Genomic DNA, 27,091 nt, shown 5'->3' on the forward strand with positions numbered 1-27,091 from the left:
GACAGGTGGTTAAGGCAGAGATACAAACGATGAGTCCGGTTATTCTCTGGAAGTGTGAGGAACCGTTACTGTTAATGATGTAAACGTCACGGAGCAATTATTTAATATCTAGTGTTAGGAAAGCCCGGTGTATAACCCCCGGCGCTGAGTTTGGGCGTCACCCGGTGTTAGTGACGTCATCAGCCAGCGACGGAGGTTGCGGGGAGTGCACGCTGCAGCTATGTGTGAAGTCCTGGAAGAGGAGCAATTAGATTGGGGGAGAGAGGAGAAGAGTGACAGGTGAGAAGGGGCAACATTGTCACTCAGGAGGCCAGGAAAGCTGAGTGACAACCAGCATGGTCTCCGCAGTGCCCCTAGAGGTAGTCAGTGGTCACCTCCACAGTGCCACCTAGAAGTCAATGGTCACCTCCACAGTGCCCCCTAGAGGTAGTCAGTGGCCACCGACACAGTGCCCCTAGAGGTAGTCAGTGGTCACCTCCACAGTGCCCCCTTGAGGAAGTCAATGGTAACCTCCACAGTGCCCCCTAGAGGTAGTCAGTGGCCACCGACACAGTGCCCCTAGAGGTAGTCAGTGGTCACCTCCACAGTGCCACCTAGAGGTAGTCAGTGGTCACCTCCACAGTGCCACCTTGAAGTCAATGGTCACCTCCACAGTGCCCCCTAGAGGTAGTCAGTGGTCACCTCCACAGTGCCCCTAGAGGTAGTCAGTGGTCACCTCCACAGTGCCCCCTAGAGGTAGTCAATGATCACCTCCACAGTGCCCCCTAGAGGTAGTCAATGATCACCTCCACAGTGCCCCCTAGAGGTAGTCAGTGGTCACCTCCACAGTGCCCCTAGAGGAAGTCAATGGTCACCTCCGCAGTGCCACCGAGAGGTAGTCAATCATCACCTCCGCAGTGCCCCCTAGAGGTAGTCAGTGGTCACCTCCACAGTGCCCCTAGAGGTAGTCAGTGGTCACCTCCACAGTGCCACCGAGAGGTAGTCAATCATCACCTCCGCAGTGCCCCCTAGAGGTAGTCAGTGGTCACCTCCACAGTGCGCCCTAGAGGAAGTCAATGATCACCTCCACAGTGCCCCCTAGAGGTAGTCAGTGGTCACCTCCGCAGTGCCCCCTAGAGGTAGTCAATGGTCACCTCCGCAGTGCCCCCTAGAGGAAGTCAGTGGTCACCGCCACCTATAGATAGTCAGTGGTCACCTCCGCAGTGCCCTTAGAGGTAGTCAGTGGTCACCGCCACATTGCTTCCTAGAGGTAGTCAGTGGTCACCGCCACAGTGCCCCCTAGAGGTAGTCAATGGTCACCGCCACAGTGCCACCTAGAGGTAGTCAATGGTCACCGCCACAGTGCCACCTAGAGGTAGTCAGTGGTCACCTCCGCAGTGCTCCCTAGAGGAAGTCAATGGTCACCTCCACAGTGCCCCTAGAGGTAGTCAGTGGTCACCTCCACAGTGCCACCTAGAAGTCAATGGTCACCTCCACAGTGCCCCCTAGAGGTAGTCAGTGGCCACCGACACAGTGCCCCTAGAGGTAGTCAGTGGTCACCTCCACAGTGCCCCCTTGAGGAAGTCAATGGTAACCTCCACAGTGCCCCCTAGAGGTAGTCAGTGGCCACCGACACAGTGCCCCTAGAGGTAGTCAGTGGTCACCTCCACAGTGCCACCTAGAGGTAGTCAGTGGTCACCTCCACAGTGCCACCTTGAAGTCAATGGTCACCTCCACAGTGCCCCCTAGAGGTAGTCAGTGGTCACCTCCACAGTGCCCCTAGAGGTAGTCAGTGGTCACCTCCACAGTGCCCCCTAGAGGTAGTCAATGATCACCTCCACAGTGCCCCCTAGAGGTAGTCAGTGGTCACCTCCACAGTGCCCCTAGAGGAAGTCAATGGTCACCTCCGCAGTGCCACCGAGAGGTAGTCAATCATCACCTCCGCAGTGCCCCCTAGAGGTAGTCAGTGGTCACCTCCACAGTGCCGCTAGAGGTAGTCAGTGGTCACCTCCACAGTGCCACCGAGAGGTAGTCAATCATCACCTCCGCAGTGCCCCCTAGAGGTAGTCAGTGGTCACCTCCACAGTGCGCCCTAGAGGAAGTCAATGATCACCTCCACAGTGCCCCCTAGAGGAAGTCAATGATCACCTCCACAGTGCCCCCTAGAGGTAGTCAATGGTCACCTCCACAGTGCCCCTAGAGGAAGTCAATGGTCGCCTCCGCAGTGCCCCCTAGAGGAAGTCCATGGTCACTTCCGCAGTGCCACCTAGAGGTAGTCAATGGTCACCTCCGCAGTGCCACCTAGAGGTAGTCAATGGTAACCTCCGCAGTGCCACCTAGAGGTAGTCAGTGGTCACCTCCACAGTGCCCCCTAGAAGAAGTCAATGGTCGCCTCTGCAGTGCCCCCTAGAGGAAGTCAATGGTCACCTCCACAGTGCCAAAGGTAGTTAACAGTCATCCCCGTAGTGCACTCAGAGGTAGTCAGTGGCTGCACATCTGCGGTAGAGGTAGTAAATGGCAGTATCCATGGTGCTCCCTACAGGCAGTCACTCAGCTTTTCTGCAGATATTTTCACTCATGCATCATAAATGAAAAGAACGAGTGCCGGTCCTGACCGTTAATCAGACCCTGCTGAGCCTTATGGGGTCCGTTGGTCTACGATAGTCGCCAGCTGTACGAGTTTTCTCTTACGTTGGGCAGAATCTGCCTCCGTCCCTGATGTGACCCGAGTCTGGAGGAGGCGCTGCTGTTCCTAGGACATATTGGCGGAGGGGATGGTTTTCTGGTCTTCAGGCTCACGTGACTTATGTTCTACCCTCAGGTCGGGGCAGACATGTATGAAGTGCAAGGAAAGCTCTGCCGTCCTCATCATACGGGTGGGAGACGCCTTCTGCAAGTAAGAACCAAGTGGTGCATGTTGCGGGGTCTCTCCGGCCGCTGGGGCGGAGTCCTGACGCATCAACAGCTCCTCTTCTGATTAGCCGGCCAGGCGATGATGTCACACCGCAATGATGACATCACACTGAATTGAGCTGTGGATGGCGTCATGTATCTTGGGGTCCCATCCAGTGACCGCTCCTGCGACTCCATCCACACTAACTCTTGGTGCACATTCTGGCCATTGACATTGTCCTTCTCGTGTATCCGCCATATTGTCTTCATTCCTCCGCACATGACGGCTTGCGGCTTCTCCCTTACGTCGGCTGTAGATGTTGTAGTGTGAACTGTCCTGAACTCTTTCCTTTTTTTTTTTCTCGCTGTAGATCTTGTTTCAAAGAATATTTTGTACACAAGTTCCGCGCCATGCTGGGGAAAAACCGAGTCGTGTACCCGGGAGAGAAGGTGAAGTCCCATAGTTGCTTAAAGTGCAACCACCATTGTGTAACTGGGTCCTGAGACCGTCACCGATCAGTCTAAACACCGCTCAGAGCGCTGTGGGGGTCCGCACACTGCTCTGTGCAGGAAATGTGCACTTCAGAGATTTGTTTCTAACCCCCTCCGATCAGCAAGAATACCAATGATATGTTAAAATTTGTACACAATGATAATTCTACTTTAAAAAATCACTCCTAAGTTATCAAGTATTGAAACGATAGGTGACAACTTGTGGATTCATCAAGTTTCGAGCTTTGTGACCCCCAAAGTCCATAGACAATGCAGGTCCTAGTGGTCAACCCCCCTCCGTGTCCAATCCCCTGTACTGTGGGGTAGCCTGTTACTGGTGTTGGGGGTCCCGTACTGTGCATGTGACCACAGCAGCCAATTATTGTATCATTCCACGACGATCATTCATATGGTGGCCTGTCCATGGATTGTATCACAGCGTGCCCCCTATAATGTTCGTGCGGCCATATACACACAGATTATCCCATAAAGACTGTGGGCTCTAGTCATCATTGTCTTTATGGTTTTGTCCTTGAAGTTATTTCATGCTGATCTCCCCATAGGATACACACTGTCATGTAGAGTTGCAGTATAAAGCATGTGGAGGATAGAACAATAGTCATTACTGAGACCAACGATACCTAAAAGAAAAGGCATCTAAGTGAGTGATTCAGCCATTTCCCAATAGAGCAGTACTGGAGATGATGTGGCTCCAGAGATGGCCAATCACTGACAAGGGGAGATGGCCGATCGCTGAGCAGGAGAGCCGGCCGATCGCTGAGCAGGAGAGCCGACCGATCGCTGAGCAGGAGAGCCGGCCGATCGCTGAGCAGGAGAGCCGGCCGATCGCTGAGCAGGAGAGCCGGCCGATCGCTGAGCAGGAGAGCCGGCCGATCGCTGAGCAGGAGAGCCGGCCGATCGCTGAGCAGGAGAGCCGGCCGATCGCTGAGCAGGAGAGCCGGCCGATCGCTGAGCAGGAGAGCCGACCGATCGCTGAGCAGGAGAGCCGGCCGATCGCTGAGCAGGAGAGCCGGCCGATCGCTGAGCAGGAGAGCCGGCCGATCGCTGAGCAGGAGAGCCGGCCGATCGCTGAGCAGGAGAGCCGGCCGATCGCTGAGCAGGAGAGCCGGCCGATCGCTGAGCAGGAGAGCCGGCCGATCGCTGAGCAGGAGAGCCGGCCGATCGCTGAGCAGGAGAGCCGGCCGATCGCTGAGCAGGGGAGCCGGCCGGTCGCTGAGCAGGGGAGCCGGCCGGTCGCTGAGCAGGGGAGCCGGCCGGTCGCTGAGCAGGGGAGCCGGCCGATCGCTGAGCAGGGGAGCCGGCCGATCGCTGAGCAGGAGAGCCGGCCGATCGCTGAGCAGGAGAGCCGGCCGATCGCTGAGCAGGAGAGCCGGCCGATCGCTGAGCAGGAGAGCCGGCCGGTCGCTGAGCAGGGGAGCCGGCCGGTCGCTGAGCAGGGGAGCCGGCCGGTCGCTGAGCAGGGGAGCCGGCCGGTCGCTGAGCAGGGGAGCCGGCCGGTCGCTGAGCAGGGGAGCCGGCCGGTCGCTGAGCAGGGGAGCCGGCCGATCGCTGAGCAGGGGAGCCGGCCGATCGCTGAGCAGGGGAGCCGGCCGATCGCTGAGCAGGGGAGCCGGCCGATCGCTGAGCAGGGGAGCCGGGAGATCGCTGTGCAGGGGAGCCGGCCGATGGCTGTGCAGGGGAGCCGGCCGATGGCTGTCCAGGGGAGCCGGCCGATGGCTGTCCAGGGGAGCCGGCCGATGGCTGTCCAGGGGAGCCGGCCGATGGCTGTCCAGGGGAGCCGGCCGATGGCTGTCCAGGGGAGCCGGCCGATGGCTGTCCAGGGGAGCCGGCCGATGGCTGTCCAGGGGAGCCGGCCGATGGCTGTCCAGGGGAGCCGGCCGATCGCTGAGCAGGGGAGCCGGCCGATGGCTGTCCAGGGGAGCCGGCCGATCGCTGAGCAGGGGAGCCGGCCGATGGCTGTCCAGGGGAGCCGGCCGATCGCTGAGCAGGGGAACCGGCCGATCGCTGAGCAGGGGAGCCGGCCGATCGCTGAGCAGGGGAACCGGCCGATCGCTGTCCAGGAGAGACGGCCGATCGCTGACCAGGATCGGCACAAGAGGTTTTGAAGCACGTGGGAAATGAAAAATTTCTGTTCTGCCAACCAATAATCACAATGTGTCCTTCTGTTTCAGGTTCTCCTGGCTTATTCGGGTGGACCGTCCTCAAGTGCCCTGATCCAGCAAGTCCAGGAGGTCAGATCTGCGTCACTACCGTTAGATAACATTTAATTTAAAAGGGTTGTCCATCAATGATTTTTTTGTTGAAAAATTAGGGGAAAAAAATCCATATCTTATTTAACCCCTTCCAATGCTTCCCGAGTCCCCTCCGCATATCTCTGTACATCCTGCACAGACGTGACCGCTTCAAGCAATCATTGGTTGCAGCGGTGGCATGTCGGTCAATGCTGTAGACAATGATTGTCTGGCTCGGAAGCGGAGGAGAACAGCGTGGGACCCTGGCAGCGGTAGGATTTATTTTATTTTTCATGTACCTCTAACAGTCAAGGGGGAAGCGGACCGCAGACCGCGGCTGTTAGCCAGTTAAATGCGCCGCTAATGCCCCCCCCCCCTGTGCCTGTCATTACGTTCCCCCTGTGAAACCCGGCGTTGTGCTTTTCGCTATACATAGCAGTGCTGATGTCCTACTACCGTATGTAGAGCACAAGCGACCAGACGATTGCAGCTTCAAGTCCCTTAAAGGGACTAATAAATAGAGTAAAAAAAAAAAAAGTTTTTAAAAATATTACAAAAAAAAAGTTCAAGTTGCCAACAATTGAAAAAATTAAAAAAATGTACATATTTGGTATCGGTGTGTGCGCAAAAGTCCCATCGACCAAACTCTAAAATAAATTATTCTGATCGGTAAATGGCATAATGAACAAGAAAATTGAAACGCCAGAATTACAGTTTTTTTTTTTTTTAAGGAGAGCGGACCAAAACCTCGTACCTACCCCAAAGTGGTATTGGTAAAAAATGGCAGCCTAGGGCAGAAAACTAAAAAGCCCCCACCCAGCCCCAAATCCACAAAAAATGAAAACTGTCTCTGGATATGGTGACACAAGAAAGTTTGTTTTATTTTTTTTACAAATTTTTTATTTTTTATTTTTTTTAGCACTTAAATAAAAAAAATATATACGTGTTTGGTGTCTGCGTACTTGTACGGACCTGGAGAATCATATTACCAGGTCAGCTTTACCATATAGTGAACATAGTAAATAAATAAAAAAAAAATAATAATAATTTGAAATTGCATTTTTTTTGCAATTTCGAGGCACTTACTTATTTTTCCTGCTTTTCAGTACATCATTTGATAAAATGAACATAGGCATTCAAAAAGTACAACTCGTCCCGCAAAGAACAAGCTATATGGACGGAAAAGTAAAAGAAAAAAGAAGTTATAATTTTTGGAAGAAGGGGAGGGAAAAAAAGAAGATGGGGTAAAGGGTCGATAGCATTTTGCTAGGACGTATCGTAACATTATTATTGGTGGGGGTCTGACTCCTGGAGGTTCCTGAAAAGCGGGTGGTCCGTATTCTGAGGAGGGGGCCGCCCCTGCTTCCTCGAGGCTTAGTGACGGCTTCTAACTTACTGGCCGTATGTCACGTGGTCACTCATTGCCTGTCATTTTGTGTTTTCCAGGGTTTGGGTCGTGACGCTCCTAAAAAGCTGCGCTTCGTTCCTGGCGTCCTGTTCATCGATGGTGAGTGAGACGGAGGAGGAGCGCCGCACACCGCTCTGCCGCTGGTGGATGTGAGGATGAGCCGCGTCGGCCCCGCGTCTGTGTCGGGCTTCTCGCTGATGTCTCTCATGTTCCTATTCCTTGTGCCCTGATGGTCGGGTCCTTCTTGTGTTACAGAAGGTGCGGTGTGCGGACAGAGCTGGGAGCAGAGGGCACAGAGTGTATCCGAAATCCAGCGGATTTTACAGAAGACCACCTTTCCCTTCCATATTGTGCCCCTGGAGCAGGTGAGACTTCACTAACGTTGTGGATAATATCCGCGGCTCCTCTACAGCCGCCATGACGTTACCTTTGTTCTGTACAGTTCTGGCGTGCGATGGCGCTGCGTAGTAAAAATGCTGCTTTATTAATATTGCTTTTGGAAAATGAAAATGCAGCACAATCGAATCGTGTGAACTCGGCCTTAGAGCAGCGGAGAGATTGGTGCTGCTGATGTGCTCAGATCACAGAGGAGTTTTCTCATCTGGATGCAATTGTAGCAACCCTTCAGCTGTGAGAAGTATTAAGTCCAGGAGGGATTTTCAGCCTTTGGAGCATTCCCCTGTACTGACGGTAATCAGAGATCCTAGATATAAAGCAGATGATGTTGTCCGGGTGGTTGTCTGCCTCCCAGGAGGATGATGGGCTGCGCCAATGTCATAGGAAGACGATTTTTGTTTTGTCCCCAGATCTTCTCTCTACCGCAGTCAGTTCTGCAGTCGGTTCTTCCAGGGAACCTGGCACCTGCGGAGAATTACAAGCAGGCGGTGAACAGCTTCTTAGGGCAGCGGAGGGCCCATGGGGTGGAGGAGCTATCGGGCACCACTGATGAGCTGGCGGAGTTACGTGTTACAGGGGATGAATGCAGCAACACATACAGCCGTCCTCCCCCGGAGACCACCGCTGCACTGACGGACATCTTCAACTCTGCCAAGACTCTGACGGCCAAGGTGGAGCTGCTGCAGTCTCTCCGGTAAGATGCATTTCTAATAACTATGCACCTGGTGCTTATGCTGTATGCCTAATACCTGTGCACCAGTGCTTATGCCGCACATCTAATACCTGTGCACCTGGTGCTTATTCCGCACATCTAATACCAGTGTACCCGATGCTTATGCCGCACGTCTAATACCTGTGCACCCGGTGCTTATGCCGCACATCTCATACCTGTGCACCTGGTGCTTATGCCGCACGTCTAATACCTGTGCACCCAGTGCTTATGCCGCACATCTAATACCTGTGCACCCAGTGCCTATGCCGCACACATAATACCTGTGCACCCAGTGCTTATGCCGCACGTCTAATACCTGTGCACCCGGTGCTTATGCCGCACATCTAATACCTGTGCACCTGGTGCTTATGCCGCACATCTAATACCTGTGCACCCAGTACTTATGCCGCACATCTAATACCTGTGCACCCGGTGCTTATGCCGCACATCTAATACCTGTGCACCCAGTGCCTATGCCGCACACCTAATACCTGTGCACCCGGTGCTTATGCCGCACGTCTAATACCTGTGCACCCGGTGCTTATGCCGCACATCTAATACCTGTGCACCTGGTGCTTATGCCGCACATCTAATACCTGTGCACCCGGTGCTTATGCCGCACATCTAATACCTGTGCACCCAGTACTTATGCCGCACGTCTAATACCTGTGCACCCGGTGCTTATGCCGCACATCTAATACCTGTGCACCCAGTACTTATGCCGCACATCTAATACCTGTGCACCCAGTGCTTATGCCGCACGTCTAATACCTGTGCACCCGGTGCTTATGCCGCACGTCTAATACCTGTGCACCCGGTGCTTATGCCACATGTCTAATACCTGTGCACCCGGTGCTTATGCCGCATGTCTAATACCTGTGCACCCGGTGCTTATGCCGCCCGCCTAATACCTGTGCACCCGGTGCTTATGCCGCATGTCTAATACCTGTGCACCCGGCACCATGTTTAGTAATGGAGGTTCTCCCATGTCTGCAGGAATCACCTCCTCCTCCACGTGGCTCGTACATGTGCTTACCCCAAGGTGATGAGCGGTGAGAGCTGCACCCGTCTGGCCGCTCGTCTGCTCGCTAACATATCCTTAGGACGAGGCGCCTTCCTCGCTTTGGACACGGTGAATATACTTTGAGCACCATGTGGAGAGTTCCGGGCTGTGCGTCCTACACGGCGGCTGGCAGCGGCGCACAACACAGCGTTACAGGAGGATTGTTATTTTTTGTAGGGTTTCTCTGATGATCGCTCTGGAAATGTCGTTATTGTCCGGCCCATGCGGGAATATTCACTGAAAGAAATCTCCTTCTACAACCGGCTGTTCCAGGTGCCGTCCGTCTTCATCCCCACTATGGAGACCAAGGTGCCCAGAAATAAACTGGTGCAAGTGTGACTTGTCTAAGTAGGTGGGCAGGGTGCAGTGTGGGGGCTTCTGAATGGGGGCTCAGGTTGTGGTGTGACATCTTCTGGATGGGGGGCTCAGGTTGTGGTGTGACCTCTTCTGGATGGGGGGCTCAGGTTGTGGTGTGGCCTCTTCTGGATGGGGGGCTCAGGTTGTGGTGTGGCCTCTTCTGGATGGGGGGCTCAGGTTGTGGTGTGACATCTTCTGGATGGGGGGCTCAGGTTGTGGTGTGACCTCTTCTGGATGGGGGGCTCAGGTTGTGGTGTGACCTCTTCTGGATGGGGGGCTTAGGTTGTGGTGTGGCCTCTTATGGATGGGGGGGCTCAGGTTGTGGTGAGACCTCTTCTGGATCGGGGGCTCAGGTTGTGGTGTGACCTCTTCTAGATGGGGGGCTTAGGTTGTGGTGTGGCCTCTTATGGATGGGGGGGCTCAGGTTGTGGTGTGACCTCTTCTGGATGGGGGGCTCAGGTTGTGGTGTGGCCTCTTATGGATGGGGGGCTTAGGTTGTGGTGTGACATCTTCTGGATAGAGGGGAGCTCAGGTTGTGGTGTGACATCTTCTGGATGGGGGGCTCAGGTTGTGGTGTGACCTCTTCTGGATGGGGGGCTCAGGTTGTGGTGTGACCTCTTCTGGATAGAGGGGGGCTCAGGTTGTGTTGTGGCCTCTCCTGGATAGAGGAGGGGCTCAGGTTGTGGTGTGGCCTCTCCTGGATAGAGGGGGGCTCAGGTTGTGGTGTGGCCTCTCCTGGATAGAGGGGGGCTCAGGTTGTGTTGTGGCCTCTCCTGGATAGAGGAGGGGCTCAGGTTGTGGTGTGGCCTCTCCTGGATAGAGGGGGGACTCAGGTTGTGGTGTGGCCTCTCCTGGATAGAGGGGGGGCTCAGGTTGTGGTGTGACCTCTCCTGGATAGAGGGGAGCTCAGGTTGTGGTGCGGCTTCTCTAAAAATGTTTGTATAAATCTTGCAGCGTTTTTCAGGTTTAATGAGCATAAATCTGTTTGTGTCTATCCCAGGCTCCTGAGAACAGCAGCCTCCAGCACCTCTCCGAGTGTTTTATCACCAAGCTGCAGGCTGAATTTCCCTCCACAGTGAGCACCGTGTACAGGTGAATATTCCCACAACTTTCCTTTCTCTTCATCTCCAGTCTCCATCAGAGACAAATCAGCTTCTTCCAATCAGGGGGGCAGGTAAGGGGGGCCTTGGAGGGCCCCCCCAAAGGAGCTCCCCCCTCCGAGGGGACCCCCCACACCCAGAGGACACCGCACCTCCGAGGACCCCCCACCAAAGGGACCCCCCCTTCAGACGGGATCCCCTACTGAAAGGACCCCCCTTCCAAAGGGACCCTCCCCTTCTGAGGGGACCCCCTACCGAAGGAACCTCCCTTCCAAAGGGACTACTCCGAGGGGACCCCCCCACCGAAGGGACCCCCCTTCTGAGGGGACCCCCACATTGAGGGGACCCCCTACACTGAGGTGACCCCCCCACCGAAGGGACCCCCTCCAAGGGGACCTCTCCACCAAAGGGTGCCCCCCTTTTTAAGTGCCCCCCCCCTTTCGAGGGAACCCCTTCTTCCGTAGGGACCCCTACACCGAGGTGACCCCCACCGAAGGGACCCCCTCCAAGGGGACCTCTCCACCGAAGGGTGCCCCCCTTCCTAAGTGACCCCCCCTTTCGAGGGGACCCCTTCTTCCAAAGGGACCCCCCTTCCAAGGGGATCCCCCAGCATGGGGACCCCCCTACAGAAGAGACACCCCACCAAAGGGCCCCCCCATTACCTCAGGGATCCCCCTTCCAAACGGACTCTCCCACCGAAGGGAGCCCCCCACCTCGGGGACCCCCTTCCAAGTGAACCCTTCCTTCCGAAGGGAAACCCTTCATGAGGGGACCCCTACCGAGTGGACCCTCCCACTAAGGGGACACCCTACAGAAGGGACCCCTCTTCCGAAGGGACCCTCCACCGAAGCGACCCCTCTTTTGTAGTGACCTCCACACTGGAGGGACCACCATCCGAGTGGACCCCTCTTTCTGAGGGGACCCCCTACCAAAAGGACCCCCTTTCCGTAGTGACCTCCCCCACCAAAAGGATCCCCCTTCCGAAGGGCCTCCCCACCGAAGGGACCCCTGTCCGAGAGGACACCCCACTGAGGAGATCCCCCCCCCCCTTCCGAAGGGAACTCCCATCCAAGGGGACCCCCACCCACTATAGGGACCCCCCATCGAAGGGACCCCCTGTCCAAATAGACCCCTCCTACCAATGGGACACCCCCCTCCGAGGGGACACCCCTTTCCGAAGGGACAGCCTTACGATGGGACCCCCATCGAAGGGACCTCCACTGAAGGGACCCCTTTTCTGAAGGGACCCCCCTTCACCGACGGGAACCCCAATCCGAAGGGACCCTGCTTTCCAAGGGGACCCCCACTGAGGGGTCCCTCACCGACGGGAACCCCAATCCAATGGGACCCCCCTACCAAAGGGATCCTTCTTCCGAAGAGACACCCCCCTTCCAAAAGGACCCCTTATTCCGAAGGGACCCCCCCTCTGAGGGGACCCCCCCATTGAAGGGACCCCTCTACCCAAGGGACCCCCCTTCCGAGTGGACCCCTCCTTCCGAAGGGACCCCCCACCGAGGGGGACACCCCCTCTAAAGGGACCCCCCTTCTGAGCGAATTCCCCTTTCCGAGGGGACCAACCCGATGGGACCATCTGTCCGAAGTGACCCCTTTCTGTGGGGATCCTCCACCGATGGGACGGGGGTCCAATGAACCCCCCTTCCGAGCGGACTCCCCTACCGAAGGAACCCCCCTTCCGAGGGGACCCCCCACCAAGGGGACCCATCTACTGAAGGGACCCCCTTTTTCCGAGGGGACCCCCGTATGGAAGGGACCCCCATTCCGAGGGGACCCCCCACCGATGGAACCTCCCCTATCGAGCGGGCACAGCCTCCGAGGGGACCCCTTCCAAGTTGACCCTTCCGAGGGAAGCCCCCCACTGAAGGGACCCCCCCCCCCCGAGCGGACCCCCACCTTCCGAAGGGGTCCCTTCGGAATGGGGAGTCCCTTCTGTGCGGGTCTTTTGGATGGGGGGTCCCCTCGGAGGGGGGTCCCTGCTTTGGGGGGTCCCCTCGGAAGGGGGAGTACTGTAGGTGGGGTTCCCTCGGAAGGGTGGGTTCCCTTCGCTGGGGGGGTCCCTTTCGGAAGGGGGACCCTTTGATGGGAGCTTCCCTTCGGTGGGGGGTCCCCTCGAAAGGGGTGATCCTTTCGGTGGAATGGGTCCCCTCGGAGGGGAATCCATTTGGTGGAGGGATCCCTTCGGTTGGGAGTCCCTCCAAAAGGGGGGATCCCTTCGGTGGGTGGGCCCCCCGGAAAGGGAGGGGTCCCCTCGGAGGGGGGTTCCTTCAGTGGGAGGATCCCCTCAGAAGGGGGGGGACCCTTTCGGAAGGGGCGGGCCCTTTGATGGGAGGGTCCCCTCAAAAGGGGGTCCCTTCGGTGGAGGAGTCCTTTCTGGTGGTTGGGTACCCTTGGTGGGGGTTCCACTCGGTGGGGAGATACCCTAGGTGGGGGGTTCCCTCGGAAGGGGTGGTCCCTCGAAAGGGTGGGTCCCTTCTGTGGGGGGATCCTTTCTGGTGGGGGAGTCCCCTCGGAGGGCAGGTCCCTTCGGTGGCGGGGTCCCCTCGTAGGGGAGTCCCTTTTGGTGGGGGTCCCTTTGGAGGGGTCTTTTCTGGTGGGTGGTCCCTTTGAAAGTGGGGGTCCTTTCGGTGGGGAGTTCCCTCGGTGGGGGAGTATTTTTGTGGGGGGTCCCGTTCGGAAGAGGGGCCTTCGATGGGAGGATTTCTTTGGTGGGGGGGTTCCCCTCGGAAGGGGGGGTCCCTTCAGTGGAGGGATCCTTTCGGTGGGGGGGTCCCTTCTGTGTAGGAATCTTTTCGGATGAGGGGGTCCCTTTGGTGGAGGGGTCCCTTCGGTGAGAGGTCCCTTTTGGTGGGGGGTTCCCTTCGGTGGAAGGGTCCTTTCGGGTGGGGGTTCCCTCGAAAGTGGAGGTGTCCCCTCGGAGGGGGTCTCCTTGGAAGGGGGGGTCCCTTTGGGAAGGGGGGGCTTCAATGGGAGGGTCCCTTTGGTGGAGGGGGTCCCCTCGGGGGGTCCCTTCGATGGCGGGTACCTTTAAAGAGTGGGTCCTTTCGGAAGGGAGGGTCCCTTTGGAAGGGGGGATCTTTTTGGTAGGGTGTCGCTTTGGGAGGGGGTCCTAGGAAGAGGGGGGGCATCCTCTTTATGATGGACAGCGATGACTGCAGAGACAATTAATTCTCCATTATTCTGATGTGATATAAGAAGGGTTTCTGTCGTTTTTTTATTTCAGGACAAGTGAGAAGCTGAATATCTCCAGGGCCGAAGCTGCCGCTGAGAATGTCGAGCAGGAAAGATGTCTGATGTGCATGTGCAGTTTGGACACACGTGTTGGTGAGGACTGTGGCTCAGATCATCTTCTGCCCCATTTCTCAAAGGGAATGTGCTATCAAAACATTTTTTTCAACAATTGTATTGTTTTTTTTTTTTTAAATAATTCCTTTAACCCTTTTGCGGCCCCCGCCTTACTAGTACAGCACAGGTTGCTTTCCTCCCTTTGATGTGGGCTACGGTGGTGAGCACACACCTTTCCCAGCACATGGCAGCTTTTTTGAACTGTGACATGTGCCCGCAATAGCCGTGGGTGGATTTGCGATCCCCCTGCGGCTATTAACTCGTTAAATGCCACTGTCAAGCTCTGACAGCGGCATTTAACACGCGCTTCCGGCCATTGGGCCGGTAATCCGCCCATCGGGCCAGAAATCTGCCCACCCTATGACCAACGTCACGTGATCACGGGTAACCGGTGTGTTGGCATGAGAAAATGTTTTTAAAAATGGTAAAAATAATTAAATATAAAAGTTTAAATCACTTCCCTTTCCCCCATTCAAAATGAAACAATTAAAAAATCACCAATGGTAAAACCAATGGTGTCATTCAAAAGTACAACTCGTCCCACAAAAAACAAGCCCTCACATGGCCATATTGATGGAAAAATAAAAAAGTTATGGCTCTGAGAAGGAGGGGAGCGAAAAACAGAAACGCAAAAACGAAACCGGGCAGGGTCTTTAAGGGGTTAATGGTATAAAATATTAAATATAATTAAAGTTCCCAGCGGGAGGCAGCCTCATTGTAGGGGACGAGATCGGACACCGACCACAGTCTTCTATGATCAGGAGCTGCCGTATTTGTGGTGTGTGAGTCGTGCTCAGACACTTATACACCAGTATAGAAAAATGGCCGAAAAAGTATATTATATATATATATATATATATATATACTAGATGGTGGCCCGATTCTAGCGCATCGGTATATATATCTACTATATAATTGTCTAAGGGTCACTTGTGTCTGTCCTTCTGTCTGTCACGGATATTCATTGGTCGCGGCCTCTGTCTGTCATGGAATCCAAGTCGCTGATTGGTCGTGGCAAAACGCCCACGACCATTGCCATGACCAATCAGCGACGGGCGCAGTCCGGCGGCAACATGGCCGCTCCATACTCCCCGCAGTCACCGCTCACACAGGGTTAATGCCAGCGGTAACGGACCACGTTATGCCGCGGGTAACTCATTCCGTTACCGCCGCTATTAACCCTGTGTGACCAAGTTTTTACTGTTGATGCTGCCTATGCGGCGTCAATAGTAAAAGGATCTAATGTTAAAAATAATAAAAAAATAAAACATCATTATATACTCACCTTCCGCCGCCTTTCCCGCTCCTCGCTACGCTTCGGTAACCGCTCCATGCAAGCGGCAGGTTCCAGTGGCAAAGATGGTATGGGAGAAGGACCTGCCATGACGTCACGGTCATGTGACTGCGACGTCATCACGGGTCCTGCGCTACCATCCTGGGACTGGAAGCTGCCGAGTGCACCGCACACAAGTGACATGACTACAAGGGCTCCCTCGGAAGGTGAGTATATGTTTATTTTTTAACCTGTGACCTGTATTGCCCTGTGGCTGGGCAATATAGTATGTGACTGGCCAATATACTACGTGGCTCTGTGCTATATACTACGTCACTGTGTAATATACTACGTGGCTGGGCAATATACTACATGGCTCTGTGCTATATACTACGTCACTGGGCAATATACTACGTGGCTCTGTGCTGTATACTACGTGACTGGGCAATATACTACGTGGCTGGGCAATATACTATGTGGGCTGTGCAATATACTATGTGGACATGCATATTCTAGAATACCCGATGCCACCATCTAGTATATACATAAAACACATTTAATTTTGCATTAAAAATTGATTATGTAGCAAATAGTCATTAATTTTAAAAAAATGACATTCCCCTCACCCGCTCTCATGGTAATGACGTTAGTGCCACCTTGTGGTAATAATAGTGTAGTGCCTTGTATGGATGTCTTATCATTCCTTGCTTTTCTTGCATCAGGTGACGCCTCGGCCTTCTCCGCCACACAAATATCTCAGAATCTCTCCCAAAAGAAGCCAAAAAGCAACGCAAAACCCACAGGAGACCCTGAGAAGCAATGCTGCAGCAGCGGGCAGAGCTGTGACCTATCCACCTCTTGTAGCGGGTGAGTGCTGCCATCAGTCACACGGCAGGGTATATAGATGTCTTTTCCTCACTTACAATCAATGTCTGCCGCCTCCAGATCTCCCAGGACACAAGACTTCACATCCTTCTTATGCTACAGCTGCCGAGTGACGATGAAGGATGTGGTAGGTGACATCTCAGGGGCTATTAGGCAAAAAAAGTGTCATAAAATCTCCGCCGCCTCCATTTACATGATCGGCGGAGACTTCTCCACTAATCATAAATGGACGGCATGTCCGATTATCTACGGCAGTGAATACCGTTAATCTTTCCATATTCCTGGTAGAATTAGCATGTGCTATATTTTTACGTTCAAGTCATTAACCCCTTCGCGACACGCGCCGTACTAGTACTGCGCTGCCGGCACTGCATTAGTGCCAGCAGCAGTACTAGTACGGCGCACCGATCACCGCGGTCTCGCGCTGAGCGCCGCGGTGATCGGGTGCGGGTGTCAGCTGTATATGACAGCTGACACCCCGCAGCAATGCCCACGATCGGCGCTATCGCCGATCGCGGGCATTTAACCCCTCTGATGCCGCTGTCAGTAGTGACAGCGGCATAGAGGGGGATCGCGCAGGGACGGGGGCTCCCTGCGCTCTCCCACCGGAGCAACGCAATGAGATCGCGTTGCTCCGGTGACCCGGAAGGAGTCCCCGGATCCAAGATGGCCGCCGGACTCCTTCCGGGTCATGAAGTGACCTGGCTAGCCGGCGCCTGCTGAGAGCAGGCGCTGGAAAGCCAGGTAAGCTGCCTGTCAGATCGTTGATCTGACAGTGTGCTATGCACAGTGTCAGATCAACGATCTGATCTAATACAGAGATGTCCCACCCTGGGACAATGTTAGAAAGTAAAAAAAATAAAAATAGAATGTGTAAAAAAAAAATAAAAAAAAATCCCCAAATAAAAAAACAAAAAACATTTCCCAATAAATCCATTTATTTATGTAAAAAAAAAAAAAAAATAAATAAATGTACACATATTTTGTATCGCCGCGTCCTTAACGACCCGCTCTATAAAACTATCCCACTAGTTAACCCCTTCAGTGAACACCGCAAAAAAAAAAAAAAAAAAACAAGGCAAAAAACAACGCTTTATTATCATACAGGCGAACAAAAAGTGGAATAACACGCGATCAAAACGACGGATATAAATAACCATGGTACCGCTGAAAACGTCATCTTGTCCCGCAAAAAAAAAGCCGCCATACAGCATCATCAGCAGAAAAATAAAAAAGTTATAGCTCTCAGAATAATGCGATGCAAAAACAATTATTTTTTTATATAAAATAGTTTTTATTGTGTAAAAGCGCCAAAACATAAAAAAATTACATAAATGAGGTATCGCTGTAATCGTACTGACCCGAAGAATAAAACTGCTTTATCCATTTTACCACACGTGGAACGGTATAAACGCCTCCCCCAAAAGAAATTCATGAATAGCTGGTTTTTGTTCATTCCGCCTCCCAAAAATCGGAATAAAAAGCGATCAAAAAATGTCATCTGCCCGAAAATGTTACCAATAAAAACGTCAACTCGTCCCGCAAAAAACAAGACCTCATATGACTCTGTGGGCCAAAATATGGATAAATTATAGCTCTCAAAATGTGGTGATGCAAAAACTATTTTTTGCAATAAAAAGCGTCTTTTAGTGTGTGACGGCTGCCAATCATAAAAATCCGCCAAAAAAACGCTATAAAAGTAAATCAAACCCCCCTTCATCACCCCCTTAGTTAGGGAAAAATAATAAAATGTAAAAAAATGTATTTCCATTTTCCCATTAGTGCTAGGGTTAGGGCTAGGGTTAGGGCTAGGGTTAGGGTTTCAGTTATAATTGGGGGTTTCCACTGTTTAGGCACATCAGGGGCTCTCCAAACGCGACATGGCGTCCGATCTCAATTCCAGCCAATTCTGCTTTGAAAAAGTAAAACAGGGCTCCTTCCCTTCTGAGTTCTCCTGTGTGCCCAAACAGTGGTTCCCCCCAACATATGGGGTATCAGCGTTCTCAGGACAAGTTGGACAACAACTTTTAGGGTCCAATTTGTCCTGTTACCCTTGGGAAAATAAAAACATAGGGGATAAAATATCATTTTCGTGGAAAAAAAAAATATTTTTTATTTTCACGGCTCTGCGTTATAAACTGTAGTGAAACACTTGTTGGTTCAAAGCTCTCACAACACATCTAGATAAGTTCCTTTGGGGGTCTAGTTTCCAATATGGGGTCACTTGTGGGGGGTTTCTACTGTTTAGGTACATCAGAAATGCAACATGACGCCTGCAGACCAATCCATCTAAGTCTGCATTTCAAATGGCGCTCCTTCCCTTTCGAGCTCTGCCGTGCACCCAAACAGTGGTTCCCCCCAACATATGGGGTATCAGCGTTCTCAGGACAAGTTGGACAACAACTTTTGGGGTCCAATTTGTCCTGTTACCCTTGGGAAAATAAAAACATAGGGGATAAAATATCATTTTCGTGGAAAAAAAAATATTTTTTATTTTCACGGCTCTGCGTTATAAACTGTAGTGAAACACTTGTTGGTTCAAAGCTCTCACAACACATCTAGATAAGTTCCTTGGGGGGGTCTAGTTTCCAATATGGGGTCACTTGTGGGGGGTTTCTACTGTTTAGGTACATCAGGGGCTCTGCAAATGCAACATGACACCTGCAGTCCATTCCATCTAAGTCTGCATTTCAAACGGTGCTCCTTCCCTTCCGAGCTCTGCCATGCACTCAAACGGTGGTTCCCCCCAACATGTGGGGTATCAGCGTACTCAGGACAAATTGGACAATAACATTTGTGGTCCAATTTCTCCTGTTACCCTTGGGGAAAAAAAATTGCGGGCTAAAACATTTTGTGGAAAGAAAAAATGATTTTTTAATTTTCACAATGCTACATTCTAAACTTTAGTGAAACAATTGGGGGTTAAAAGTGCTCACCACACATCTAGATAAGTTCCTTAGGGGGTCTTCTTTCCAAAATGGGGTCACTTGTGGGGGGTTTCCACTGTTAAGGCACGTCAGGGGCTCTCCAAATGCGACATGGGCTCCGATCTCAATTCCAGCAAATCTTGCATTGAAAAGTCAAATAGCGCTCCTTCCCTTCCGAGCTCTGCCATGTGCCCAAACAGTGGTTTACCCCCACATATGGGGTATCGGCGTACTCAGGACAAATTGTACAACGACTTTTGTGGTCCAATTTCTCCTGTTACCCTTGGTAAAATGAAACAAATTGGACCTGAAGTAAAAATTTTGTGAAAAAAAAGTTAAATGTTCAATTTTTTTAAACATTCAAAAAATTCCTGTGAAGCACCTGAAGGGTTAATAAACTTTTTGAATGTGGTTTTGAGTACCTTGAGGGGTGCAGTTTTTAGAATGGTGTCACTTTTGGGCATTTTCTGTCATATAGACCCCTCAAAGTCACTTCAAGTGTGAGGTGGTCCGTAAAAAAAATGGTTTTGCAAATTTTGTTGCAAAAATGAGAAATCGCTGGTCAACTTTTAACCCTTATAACGTCCTAACAAAAAAAAATTATGTTTCCAAAATTGTGCTGATGTAAAGCAGACATGTGGGAAATGTTGTTTATTAACTATATTATGTGATATAACTCTCTAATTTAAGGGCATAAAAACTAAGAGTTTGAAAATTGCTAAATTTTCATAATTTCCGACAAATTTTTGTTTTTTTCACAAATAAATGCAAGTCATATCGAAGAAGTTTTACCACTATCATGAAGTACAATATGTCACGAGAAAACAGTGTCAGAATCACCAGGATCCGTTGAAGCGTTTCAGAGTTATAACCTCATAAAGTGACAGTGGTCAGAATTGTAAAAATTGGCCCTGTCACTTAGGTGAAAACAGGCTTTGGGGTGAAGGGGTTAAACCCAGAGGCAGGACTTAACGAGCCAGTATCATGGCCGACTGATTGGGAGGAATGCCCCAGCCATGAACCTCCTATCTAATAGAAGACAATCCGCAGAATTGGTTTCATCCCTTCACGATTTAGTCTCTGCCACTTTCATATTGTGACATATTTCTTATTTCTTCCAGACGTCAGTAAGCGCCTTCCCTCCATACATCCTGCAGGAGGCCGAGCACCGGAGCCGCAGGTAAGCCGCTTATCCAGAGCTGTGCAAAGTGGTCCGTGCAAAATTGCAGAGACGTGTCCGATATTAATCTGTCTATGGATCAGTGAAAAAAAAAAAAAGTCAGATGCTGTCCGCCTCAATAGAAGGTGGAGAAAATTTTTTTTTTTCGACATATGAAAAAAAACGGAAAAAAAATCGGATCAAATTCTAATGAAACTCGGTCAGTTTTTCTTGTACCTGAAATGAATGAGGCTGAATACAATGAGCGGGATCTTTCCTCTTACACAGGTGGAGACCCCCCTAAAGGGCTAATCCCACCCTGTGGGTTAATAGTATAAATATCGATTTAATTTCTTTATCGCCTCTCATTGGGGGACACAGGAACCATGGGTGTATGCTGCTGCCACTAGGAGGCTGACACTATGCAAATAAAAAAGTTAGCTCCTCCTCTGCAGTGTACACCCCACCGACTGGCATTATACTCTTCTGTTTAGCTTAGTGTCAGTAGGAGGTGGACACGGGTCTTTCATTAGACCCTTATCTACCTCAATGTGCGTCGTTTCCTTTACAGGTTTCCCGGAGGGATACAGGGTGAGCAGTCACACCTGTAGTCCCACAAAACGGACTATGAGTACGGCGTGTACTGCCACCCCGTATCCTCATAGATCCCTCTCCAGGACCAAGATCCTAGCACAGAAGCGTGCTCAGAAGTCCGGTCCTGGTTCCGTCCCCCACCCACTCGCCCACCAGAGCCTGTCGGTCGGCGGAGACGAGGACGTCCATTAGCCCCTGGACGTCTCACCCCCTTTTAAGGTTAGTACCGGCGTGGGATGTTTTTAGGTGAGTATTCTCTCCTTTCCCATCTCAGATCTTTGTTAGGGGGGTTCTTGTTAGAGGCTCCCTGTCGTTTTCTTACCCGGTCATTGACTGTATCTTCCAGTGACGGCCGGTATTCTTTCTCCTCCCTTTCTGACAGGGGTCTTCTGTCTCAGCGCGGGGCCCCTTTTAGGCCACCGCGCTCTTATCCCCTGTGGCCGGATCCTTAGACCGGCGGGGACACATCCTCAGCGCAGCAGCCCTGCAGTCGCGCATTGTTCTGGCGCCGCAGGGGGTTGTTATCTGCGGCCCCTTCTGCGGCGCAGCTCTGCAGGCGCTCGCGCCGCTTTCCCCTGCGGCGCATCGCTCTGGCGCCGCAGGAGGGTGTTTTCTGCGGCGCCCTTCAGCGGCGCAGCCTAGCAGGCCGCGGCGCCTGCGGCTCAGCCTTCCTCTCGCCGCATCGTTCCGGTGCGCTATTTCGGCGCCGCGGCTTCTTTTCTCGGCCGCCGGTGCCTAATTTAGGCCCCGGCTTCGGCCGGGGCCTACTTCCGGTTTGTCGGCCTCTCCATTTCCGCCCCTGCAGGCGGGCTTTTTCCCGCCCGACATTCTGCGCCCTGCCCACCGGCGCCTCTGCATCTGGCTCCACCCCCTTCCTCGTGGATCTCTCGGCCGGTGTGCACCGCTTCTCTCAGCAGCAGCAGCAGCAGCCCTCACAGTGCCTCACACAGCGCGCCACGCTCCTTCACTCGCATCTTCTGTGGCTCAGCATCGCAGAATCAGCACCTCAGGGAAGTCCTCTGCCGAGGACAAGTGGGACATCTTCCAGGACCGGGTCCGTGAGTAGCTGCACTGCAGACTGACACCCTTCTCTGCCCCACTGTCCCCTAACCCACTGGCATCATCAGGGATCTCTCAAAATGTCTTCTAAAGGGGGCCGCTCTCGTCCCCCTACTTCTTCATCTTCTGCCTTAGTCACGTACTTTGCATGTTCGTCCTGCAACAGCAAACTTCCCTCAGGTCAGTCCTCCCCGCTGTGTCAGTCCTGCAGCAACCCAATTGTTCCCACCGCCCAGGATCCTCCGGCTGGTCCACCCGAGAGTGATCCCCCCATCACAGGCTGGGCCGCCTCTCTGTCCCAATCGGTGGCCGATTTAACACGGGTATCTCAAACCCTGGTGTCCGCGCTGGATCGGTTACCCCTGCAGACCCCTGCCATGGCCAGCGGGTCGCAGGAACCGCCGCCCGAGACCTCCTTGCTAAGCTACAAAAGGTCCAGACAGGAACGTCGGTCTGAGTCCTCTTCGCGTTCCATCTCGCCGCACGGCCCTCCCCCGCGGTTGGTGTCCCACCGATCCTCCTCCCCTGAGTCAGGCGAGGCATTATCTGATGCGCCCTCAGAGGATATTTCGGAGCTGGATCCTAACCAGATCGCCACCATGAGTGAGACTGTCCAGAACCTCATTCGGGCTATAAACCAAACCTGTGGCATTCAGGATCCCGCTACGGAACCCGCAGATCAGGCGGTTTCGTTTAGACGGGCCAAACCACCTTCAAAATTTTTCGCTCCTCATCCTGAATTTGAGGAAATCCTGGCCAGAGAGAGAGAATCCAACCAGACGGTTTCAGAGGGGAAAACGCCTGGGGGTGTTATATCCGTTTTCACCAGAACTTACCGCCAATTGGACGGTCTCTCCCTCGGTGGATCCCCCTGTTTCCAGGCTGTCCACCAACACGGTGCTTCCACTGTCCGGCGGAGCGTCTCTGAAGGATTCTAACGACAGAGTTATAGAATCCTTCGCGAAATCTGCCTTTGAAGCGGCTTCAGCAGCGCTATGCCCAGCCTTTGCTTCCACCTGGGCTTCAAAATCCATCTCAAAATGGGCCAAGGATCTACGGCGAGGTATCCTTGACGGGGGCACCTCCCGCGCAATTGGCGGAACTTGCCAACCAGATTTCCCACGCTGGTGAATACCTGGTTTCCGCCTCCCTGGATGTCGCGTCTTGTGCGGCTCAGGCTTCCAGCAATGCCGTTGCCATCCGCCGGACCGTTTGGCTCAAGGCCTGGCAGGCGGACTTGTCCTCCAAAAAGTCCCTCACTAGTCTGCCCTTCCAGGGCTTTCGTCTCTTTGGTTCCCAGCTGGACCAAATCATTAAGGACGCCACCGGGGGTACAAGTTCTCTTCTCCCCCAGGCTAAACCTCGTCGCCCTCCTCCTAGACGGCAGTTTCGCTCTTTTCGGCGCTTCGATGCGTCGAACTCCTTTTCCCAGCAGCAACAGAGGCCACAGGCACGTCAAGAGAGGAAGGCGGTGTCCTTCAGGCCCACTCCGTCCTGGCGTCCTCGCTTTTCCCAGGGTAGATCGTCCAGGCCCAGGACTGGAAGATCCACCTCCGCATGACTCTTGGCAAGACTCCAGCCCAACTCCCAAGTTGGGGGGCCGTCTTCTCCGTTTCAGGGACGTCTGGATTTCCGCAGTAGAGGATGCATGGGTCAGGGAAGTTGTATCCTCGGGATACAAAATAGAGTTCGCCTCCCGACCCAGGGATCGTTTCTTCCAATCCCGTCCTCCAAAAGATCCCGCTCTGGTTCCGGGCTTCTTCGCAGCCATCGCTTCTCTGCTCAAATCCGGGGTAATCGTTCCCGTCCCAGAAAAGGAACGGTACACAGGCTTCTACTCGAACCTCTTTGTGGTACCGAAAAAAGACGGCAAGGTTCGTCCCATTCTGGACCTCAAATTGCTGAACAGGAGGGTTCACCTGAGACACTTCAGGATGGAATCCCTTCGTTCAGTAATTGCTTCCATGGAGGCTCAGGAATTTCTATGCTCTATAGATATCCAGGACGCCTACCTACATGTTCCGATATTTCCCGGACATCACCGTTTCCTGCGCTTCGCAGTGCAACAAGATCATTTTCAGTTCGTCGCCCTGCCGTTCGGCCTCGCAACCGCGCCAAGGGTGTTCACGAAAATCATGGCGGCGCTGATGGCCATCTTAAGAGTCAGAGGCTTGGTTCTGTTTCCATACCTCGACGACATCCTCCTCAAGGCTCCGTCCTTTGCTCAGGCCCACGAAAGCCTGTCCATTGTTCTCGACACGTTATCCCGTTTCGGGTGGCTGGTCAACCGGAAAAAGTCCTGCCTTATTCCTTCTCAGCGCATCATCTTTCTGGGCATGCTTTTCGACACTCATCAGTCCAGAGTCTTCCTTCCCTAGGACAAGAGATCCACCCTTTGTCGGGACATACGCTTGCTCCAGGGTCCTCGGCCTCCCTCCCTCCGATCGGCCATGAAGGTTCTGGGGAGGATGGTAGCTACCTTGGAAGCGATTCCCTTCGCACAATTCCATTCTCGACCCCTTCAGCAAGCCATTCTGTCTCAGTGGGACAGGTCGGTCTTCTCCCTGGATCGGCCGATCAGACTCTCCTTTCGGGTCAAGCGGTCTCTCAACTGGTGGCTGACGTCACCTCTCATCTCCCAGGGCAGGTCCTTCCTTCCGGTTCACTGGCAGGTGGTGACAACGGACGCCAGCCTGATCGGCTGGGGTGCGGTTTTTCGCCACCTGACGGTTCAGGGCCGTTGGTCGCCGCAGGAGTCTTCTCTGCCGATCAACGTCCTCGAAATTCGGGCCATCTTTCTGTCACTCCGCCATTGGGAAAGGATCCTCAGGGGCCTTCCAGTCCGGGTCCAGACGGACAACGCCACGGCTGTGGCATATGTCAACCATCAGGGGGGGACTCGGAGCTCCTTGGCCCTTGCCGAGGTATCCAAGATCCTCCTTTGGGCAGAGGCAATGGTTCCGGTGATATCCGCGGTGCATATCCCCGGCGTGGAAAACTGGGCCGCCGACTTCCTCAGCCGCGAGGGTCTCGCGGCAGGGGAATGGTCCTTGCATCCGGAGGTCTTCCATCAGATTTGTCTTCGATGGGGAACTCCGGATGTGGATCTCACGGCGTCTCGAATCAACAGGAAGGTTCCGCAGTTCGTCTCCAGGTCCCGCGATCCTCTCGCAGTGGGCGTCGATGCTCTGGCCATTCCTTGGTCACAGTTCGAGCTGCCCTACCTGTTCCCACCCCTTCCATTACTTCCCAAACTTTTGAAGAAGATCAAAGCGGAAGGGGTGCCGGTCATTCTGATCGCCCCGGATTGGCCCAGGAGAGCTTGGTTCGCGGAGCTCGTCAACCTTCTCGCGGACGCTCCCTGGCGCCTTCCAGACAGGCCCGATCTGCTGTCCCAGGGTCCGATCTGCCACCCGAATTCTCGGTCGCTCAGTTTAACGGCGTGGCTGTTGAGACCGCGGTTCTAAGAGCGTCCGGCCTTTCGGACCGGGTGATTCACACCATGATTCAGGCTCGGAAGCCTTCTTCTTCCAGGATCTACTACCGCACCTGGAAGGCCTACTTCCGTTGGTGCGAGTCCAACCGCGTTCCGCCTATGGTTTTTTCCCTGCCTTCTCTTTTGGCCTTCCTTCAGGCAGGGCTGGATTCGGGCCTGGCTCTTAGTTCCCTGACGGGTCAGGTCTCGGCGCTTTCCATCCTCTTTCAGAAGACCTTGGCCTCTCGGCCACAGGTTAAGACCTTCTTTCAGGGGGTAGCCCACGCCGTCCCGCCGTACAGGGCCCCTGTGGAGGCATGGGACCTAAACCTGGTACTGGACGTTTTAAAGGTTTCTCCCTTTGAACCTCTTAGGGAGATTCCTCTATCAGTTTTATCTTGGAAGGTGGCTTTTCTTGTGGCCATCACGTCCATTCGCCGCGTTTCCGAGCTGGCGGCACTGTCTTGCCGCCCTCCGTTTTTGGTCATTCACCAGGACAAGGTGGTCTTCCGACCCCCACCTTCTTTTCTTCCTAAGGTGGTTTCCACCTTCCACCTCAACGAGGACATCGTTCTACCTTCCTTTTGTCCAGCTCCGACTCATCCTCTGGAGCGATCGTTGAACAAGCTAGACCTCGTCAGGGCAGTGAGGATTTATCTGGATAGAACATCCTCTTTCCGGAAGACTGATTCCTTTTTCGTCATTCCTGATGGCACGCGCAGAGGCCAGCCGGCTTCTAAAGCAACTATTGCTCGATGGATCAGAATGGCAATTTTGGAGGCTTACCGGGTCAAGAACAGAGTGCCCCCTCCTGGGATTAAGGCTCACTCTACCCGGGCAGTCGGCGCCTCCTGGGCGGTGCACCACAGGGCTTCCGCCCTACAGCTTTGCAAAGCGGCAACTTGGTCTTCCATCCACACGTTCGCCAAATTTTACAAGGTCCATACCTACGCATCGGCGGACGCCAGCCTAGGCAGAAGGATCCTGCAGGCGGCAGTGGTGAGTCCTCTGACCTGATGGAAGTCTGTTTTTCCCGCCCTTGGGACTGCTTTGGGACGTCCCATGGTTCCTGTGTCCCCCAATGAGAGGCGATAAAGAAAACAGGATTTTTGGTTGCTTACCGTAAAATCTGTTTCTTGAAGCCTCCATTGGGGGACACAGCTCCCTCCCAATGTTTTCTGTTGTTATCTGTTCTATGACTGTTCTCACGTTACAGTTCTCAAGTTTGTGGTTATGGTTTTTCAACCTTGTTTCATTATCTCCTACTGCTTTCTCACTAACTGAAGAGTATAATGCCAGTCGGTGGGGTGTACACTGCAGAGGAGGAGCTAACTTTTTTATTTGCATAGTGTCAGCCTCCTAGTGGCAGCAGCATACACCCATGGTTCCTGTGTCCCCCAATGGAGGCTTCAAGAAACAGATTTTACGGTAAGCAACCAAAAATCCTGTTTTCTCTCTTCTGTGTCTGTGGTTTAGGTTAGCGATGAGGACAGAGATACAGGAATTCCTGCTGGATGAAGGCTGCGGAGACACGTGAGCGGATCGGGACCGGACCCTCTCCAGGAGGCAGCACAGGCCGGCACAACACCCGTATTTTTAACAACTTTTATTTTTAAGTAGATGCTAATTTATTAGTAAACTTTACCCTTTTATCATGTTCTGGGAAAATATAAAATAAAGTGTTATGGAAAAATCTGTCGTACAGAGA

General features: G+C 53.3%; 1 protein-coding gene across 1 annotated transcript; it reads left to right on the forward strand.

Annotated features, from left to right (window-relative positions):
- The first annotated feature begins 179 nt into the window (after nt 1-179).
- On the forward strand, nt 180-27,091 carry CTU2 (cytosolic thiouridylase subunit 2). Its single transcript, XM_069738919.1, has 15 exons — nt 180-279; nt 2,801-2,875; nt 3,243-3,321; nt 5,556-5,615; nt 7,062-7,122; nt 7,279-7,388; nt 7,830-8,113; nt 9,128-9,263; nt 9,372-9,503; nt 10,552-10,643; nt 13,890-13,990; nt 16,007-16,151; nt 16,230-16,296; nt 20,218-20,276; nt 26,860-27,091. Exons 1-15 carry the CDS (start codon nt 221-223, stop codon nt 26,918-26,920), a joined length of 1,521 nt encoding a protein of 506 aa, XP_069595020.1. The 5' UTR covers nt 180-220; the 3' UTR covers nt 26,921-27,091.

This window comes from Ranitomeya imitator, chromosome 9 (assembly GCF_032444005.1).
Source record: "Ranitomeya imitator isolate aRanImi1 chromosome 9, aRanImi1.pri, whole genome shotgun sequence".
Taxonomy (NCBI): Eukaryota; Metazoa; Chordata; class Amphibia; order Anura; family Dendrobatidae; genus Ranitomeya; species Ranitomeya imitator.